This window comes from Habropoda laboriosa, unplaced genomic scaffold (genome assembly GCF_001263275.1).
Source record: "Habropoda laboriosa isolate 0110345459 unplaced genomic scaffold, ASM126327v1 scaffold65, whole genome shotgun sequence".
In the NCBI taxonomy this organism is placed as follows: Eukaryota; Metazoa; Arthropoda; class Insecta; order Hymenoptera; family Apidae; genus Habropoda; species Habropoda laboriosa.
The window spans coordinates 1,042,451-1,049,041 of record NW_017100254.1 but is presented as its reverse complement, the minus strand read 5'-3'; the positions used below and the strand labels follow the sequence as shown (position 1 = coordinate 1,049,041).

At 38.1% G+C, this 6,591-nt stretch overlaps 1 protein-coding gene across 1 annotated transcript; it reads left to right on the top strand.

Moving 5' to 3' along the window:
- Positions 1–796: 796 nt before the first annotated feature.
- On the top strand, positions 797–6,266 carry LOC108572503 (LIM domain kinase 1). The gene is made up of 8 exons (XM_017934756.1): positions 797–829; positions 1,464–1,578; positions 1,670–2,110; positions 2,395–2,487; positions 3,055–3,187; positions 3,279–3,511; positions 3,612–3,837; positions 3,954–6,266. Exons 1-8 carry the CDS (start codon positions 808–810, stop codon positions 6,264–6,266), a joined length of 3,576 nt encoding a protein of 1,191 aa, XP_017790245.1. The 5' UTR covers positions 797–807.
- Positions 6,267–6,591: the final 325 nt, after the last annotated feature.

Genomic DNA, 6,591 nt, shown 5'->3' with positions numbered 1-6,591 from the left:
CTCAGAGAATATTTATATTGTATACTATATGAAGAAAATAGTAGTTATTAATTTTGCGCGATTTACAATAAAAACATTTTCCTTGGAAAGCTCGTAATATTGAACAGTATGTATATACACCACGTAATATATACGTGCACTTTTCGCGAATTTCAAAAATTATTATATAGCATGTAAGAATATTTGACAAATTTTAAACTGTATCTGCGTTAATCTGATTCGAATCGAAGACCAAATACTGTGAATAATAAACGACTACCTCCTTATAAATCACTTGCATATTTATTCCGAAATAAACCTTCCAATCATTGAAAATGCTGATCAGCAGTTTTTGTGACAAAAAAATTTATCGACCAATGCGGAAGTTATACGAGGAATGTCACTAACCTACGAAATTGAACCTATCATTATAAAACAAATTACAGAATGAAACCTAAAAAACTTAAAACGCATCTATTTTTCATTTATTTTTGTATTTATTGAAATAAAACCTTATGAATAATTAAATTGACCCATTTCTTAAATTTAGACTATCGAAAAATTTCATATCAGCGACCTCTAACCTCTTCACTATTCTCAAAGAAATTAACTTATTTTTTTTTAGGTTATGCTTTTTCATAAATAAAGCAAAGAGAATTGATTGAATTTCAAATATAAAAAACTGAAATAACTCGCTTCGTATTTATTAATATTAAATTTCCCGCCACTGCGCAACGTACGTCGCATTGAGAATGGATTCCGAATCTGTTCGCTCTATATTCAGCGGCCAAAGTGCGGAGTGGGAGTGTGTCAGTCCTAGATGCTGTGATGGATGAAGTTTCGTTAAACGGTACGTCTTTTTCGACAAAGTAAGACGTTATTTTCGGGCCAGACAAAAGGATTCACAGTGTAGATTGTGTAATGTTTCGGAATTATGCGCGCGATTAACGAATTGATCGATGATTTTCTGTGTACGCTTTATCCTCTGTGGATCGCGTGGGCGTTCTGTCTTCGAAGTCTCTACTTGGCCTACGCTCTTTGCCAGACTTTATTTACAGACTGTATTCTTTCAATTGTACATTAACGGAGAACGTCATGTTTCGTGGAACCTCTTGCAGTCACGGTGACGTGTTTCTCTCATTGACAAGCTCAACCGTGAATCACGTTTCCTTCCTACTATACGTCCCTGACGCGTTCTATTTTGCGTTTCATTGTGCCGTGTTTGTTTTTGTAATAACGACAGCTTTTAACCGTTTGAAATTGAATGTTCGAGAAAATTTCTATCACCCGGTGTACAGGAAACGTTTACGACGAAAGGCGTGCAAAAACGCGTGTACCCTTGCCGATGTAAATAGACATCAGGGACGTAGAAATACTTGTAGTCCGAAGATCGAGTTTAACATTGCAAAATCCTTGAATTCTCGATATATGTAGGTCATAAGTGATCTGTTTTTTCAATCAGATTTGTTTTCAATATCTTCCAGATCAGGGAAGTGGGGAAATTGGAGGGACACTAACATGTGCTGGATGTCTCAATGCAATTGATGAGGATGAATTTATACAGGCACTAAATCAAGAATGGCACATTGATTGCTTCTGGTAAAGATGAATGAATTATGAAAAATAAATGATGCTTGAAAACTTAAGCTTCTAGCCAATTAGTGATATAATAAATAAAACTATCTTTTAGCTGCTCAGCATGTGATATTGGTCTCTCCTCGTGGTATTTTGAGAAGGATGGCTTACTTTTCTGTAAAGATGACTACTGGGCTGCTTATGGGGAAGCCTGTCAAGGTTGTGGCCAAATCATCACAGGTCCAGTCATGCTGGCAGGAGATCACAAATTTCACCCAGAATGTTTTGCCTGTAACTCTTGCGGAGCTTTCATTGGGGATGGAGAGAGTTATGCATTGGTTGAAAGATCCAAGCTCTATTGTGGAAGTTGTTACAAGAGGCAGATGCAGCCAATCAATAGGACAGCTAATCATCCATTCACCAGGAAGCCACATAGCATCAGATTGGTAGAAATACCTCCAAATACTTCTGATCCTGAGAAACAGAGAGGAATCAAGCTGACGTTAGACACAACCCCTAGTCCTCGAAATTGTGGTGCTTTGCTTCGTATATCTGAGTATGTATAAGAATATATATTTATTTTTATTCTATGGGTGGAAATTAAAAGTGAGATTTAGTTATGTAAAAAGCCATTGACAATTTTTTATGGTACTTTAAAACAAACGTGCAAAACAGGAGAGAGTACAAAATGTTCACTACTAAGATAAACTTGTGTTATCATACACTATAAAGTTATATTACTGTAGCTTTCCTATAATATTTAACATCATGTATGAATGTGATTACTTAAAAAAGCTAGTACAGAAGAGTAGCCTCTAATAACTTTAAACTAAAATGCAGGTTAATGAGAAATGTTCGTGGAAAGATCAGTAAGCTGCTGGCCTTTGTGATGGAGGTTCTATTTAGGCTATGCTGCCACTTCTCTAATCATAGGTACAGCATAACAAATGAATAATATGCACTGGATATTGTATTTTTACAAATTAGATGTGTGTCTCTTAGTATCTGCTATTTAACTGCACGCAAAATACGTATCTTGTGCAAAATAGTCTATCTGTGTATATTTGTTTATACCATCATATGTGCCATATAGATGTGTAAGCATGTAACATTCATGATGAAGTGACAGTTTATACACTCCAAAATTAATAGGAACACATTATTGATATGAAAATATAATTGTTAATTTTATTTTAATATTTTTACATGTACTTCTGTCATTCTATATGTTTATAGCAAACATCTCTTATTTCCTTTACATTCTCTATATTATACATCTTGTGTCTTTGTACTTATAAAATATACAAGGTTAAACATGAACATGCAGATTAGTGATATTTAGTTTGCCTTCTAATCTTTATATTATCATGATATTATTTATCATATTCAAATATGAATTAAATGCACGCAAAGTTTTGCATGTTTTGTTCAAAAAACAAAAAAAAAAAATGAAAAAAAAGTTTCTTGAACATAGGAAATGTCATGTGAAATGTGTTACAGACTGAATATGTCCAGTGATCTCATATCTTTACACATTGGCGACCGAATACTCGAAGTCAATGGCACTCCAGTTAAGGATCAGCCCATAGAGAGCATTGAAAATCTTATACAACATTCAGACACAGTTTTACAGGTAATACACATGCTTTTCAGAAAAACTGTGCTATGCTTCTTGATCGATTATAATGAATATAGCAACAAATGCATCTGATTGAATTTTCTAGTTAACCATTGAACACGATCCGGACGCAGTATCGCGACGACCAACATTTTCTTCGCCGTCTGCGGCGATGTTGACATCGATCCCAAGTCCAAGGACGAGTCCAGAAAATAAAGAACGTTTATTTAAACGTCGCGATGAAGGTTATATCAGTGGAACTCGAAGCAGACAGTTGCGGAGAACTAGAGATCCTATGCACAAAGAGCGGAGTAGCTCCATGTCGCGACTGCTTGACGGGTATAAATTAATTTCAATTGTTAATCTAACAAATGAAAAAGATTCTTTGCAAAATTGGTAAAAATTGTAAATTTACTATTTTCTTCCAATATTTTTACAGATCTGCAACAAATCCTACATGTGACTTAAGCAGAACTAGATCGTTTCGTGTCGAACCAAAGAATCAAAGAATATTCCGTGCCAGTGATCTAGTGAAGGGTGAACTCTTGGGTACAGGATTTTTTGGACAAGTGTTCAAAGTCACACACAGGGATACCAATGAAGTAATGGTCTTAAAAGAGTTGTACAGAGTGGACGAAGAAGCTCAAAAGAATTTTTTGAAAGAGGTAAGTGTTGTACCTACAATCAGAAGATTGTCCCATCACAGTTGATTCACCTAATTTATGTACAGATATTTCATTTCTTTTATTTTCCATTTTTATTCCATACAAAAATTCAACAGGTAGCTGTGTTACGCTCGTTACACCATAACAATGTTCTCCGATTCATCGGTGTTCTCTACAAAGATAAAAAGCTGCATTTGGTCACCGAGTATATATCAGGCGGTACTCTGAGAGCCCTACTGCACGATGCGAACGAAATTCTACCGTGGGAGCAGCGTACGTCGTTTGCTAAAGATATAGCCGCCGGTATGGCTTACTTACATTCCATGAATATCATTCATCGAGACTTGAACTCGCACAATTGTCTCGTACGCGAGGATAAGACTGTGGTCGTGGCCGACTTTGGCCTCGCCAGGATAATACAAAATGGCAACTCACCCGACAATCGTAAATACAACAGACATTCCGACGGAGAGGCGAAAACTTCTAAAAAAGAGCGGAAAAAAAGGTATACAGTGGTCGGGAATCCATATTGGATGGCGCCTGAGATGATGAAGGGCAACAAATACGACGAGAAAGTGGACATATTCAGCTTTGGCATAGTTGTTTGTGAAATAATCGGACGAGTCCAAGCCGATCCCGATTATTTACCAAGATCCTCAGATTTTGGTCTAAATCAAAATGTATTCAAGGAGAAATTCTGTTCCAATTGTCCAGAGATGTTCTATATGATCGCCTTTCTTTGTTGCGACCTGAACCCTGACAAGAGACCGCCTTTTGAGGTTATGCATATCTGGTTAAATGGTTTAGCGATGCATTTATCAGTTGGGGTAGAGTTACCTTCGGATTTAGAGTTTGATATTAGAAATTACACAGGGCCAAGTACAAGTACTAGTGAATCTAATACTCCAGAGAGTTTAGCGCTTCAATTGAAGCCTATTAAAGAAGGTCAAGTGCATCAAGAGAAGAAAAGGTGCAGTGGATGCGACGACAGCACGCTGGAACGCGAGGATGTTGTGCTCAATAACAATATGCTTCAAGTGCCTGACGTGATCAGTCCTCGTGGAAGGTACACCAGGCAGAACAGTAAAACGAGCGAGTCGTCTGGAAACTCTGGTCGTTATTCGAGACAAAACTCGAGATCCAAGGAAATTTCTATCGAAAAGCCAGATATTGTTATTTCGCCAGAGGCTAGTGTATTTGTTGGCTGTTTCCCGAGACAGGCGATCAAATCGAACGAATCTTCTCCTCACTATTCCAACGACAAACAGGACTCACACGTCAAACAGAATGATCAGACTGAGTGTAACCCGAAACGGATACCATCTACGATTGAAAAAATCAGATATCTGGGCAGAGCAAGTCCGTGCTCTCTGTCGGACACTCCTGAATACATTATCGATAACAAGTGCTCGTACAAAGTGAATAATATTTTGAACTCAAAGTCACCAGAAAAGAGCAACGAGCATAATTTGGTCAGCAGTGGTGGCCATTCGAGAACCAAGCTAGAGGGCAAGTTCAAGATGCCCGATGCAAATTCTGTCAGTTCCTATTTGAAACAAATTGGTAAATCTACGACGAACACTATGGAGAAGGAGAATAAAAATGACAGTCAGAACGATAATGAGGTGAAGAAGTCTGGTGCTGAGACCCCAAAGTCATCGTCAGGTTCCTATCTGAGAAGGACCAAGATTTCTCCCACGAAGGAAACGCCAAAGAATGCATTTTCGACACAGAAAAACGGACAATCCGAAGCTGGTACTTCGTTGCAATCAAAAGTAACCGTAAGCCCAGGAGAAGTAGTTGAAACTGAGCCTACCAACGACAGGGTGACCAGACAGGAAAGTAACGTGTCAGATATTGGCATTATATTGTCCAGGCAGGGGAGTCTCACAGTATTAGACTGCACAGTGAAACACAAAGATACGATGTACAAAGACTATTCGCCTTTCAATACCCTGCAGGAGGATCTGCACAGAGAGGGCAGTTTCAGGAAGAATGCTGCGCTTCATTATACAGATAGTGTCTATTCGAACACGAGTCTTTCCAAGAATGATGATCTCCTTTCTTATAACACAAGAAATGAGACTAACATGGATAACCAAAAAGACTGCACTACGTCCATCCAAGATTGCGCTAAGCTCGAGTCCAATGATTCGAAAAAATCGGTAATCGACACCAAGTCTGTGTACGATAGCAAATTGTCTAACTCTTTGACTGAGTACACTGACTGCTACAAGAATATAAATCTATGCAGGCAGGATAGTTTCGGTTCCGACAGCGCGGTTGGTACCATGAAGAGTGACTTTTTCGCCGAGTTGGATTTCGTTCAATTGAGAGACGGTAGGCATACACCGGATTTGTGCCATACTCCTGATCGGTGTTGCACGCCGAACAGGGCGACGTCGCCAATCGAGAGCACAGCTCTGTGAAGCAACACAGTACACGTTTGTAACGAAACAAATCTCTCACTTTACTAATTTGATCTCTCTACGTTTAACCGAAGATCTGGCAATTTAACCGGTTTAGTTTTCGTTCGATAATTTTTTAACGTTTATAATCTTAAAACGGTACGATCATGTTGAGTATAGTTTTTGTTTGTTTTTTTTCTGGAAACCGTTATAGTATCGTGTAACCGCGCGTAGAAGTATTATTAACAATTTGACGTCCAGTATTAATGAATCTCATTACTGTCTGTCTGTATGGGTTTAAAGTACGTTTGAAAAGTGTGCGTAATGGCGCCCTTTAAACAGTTTG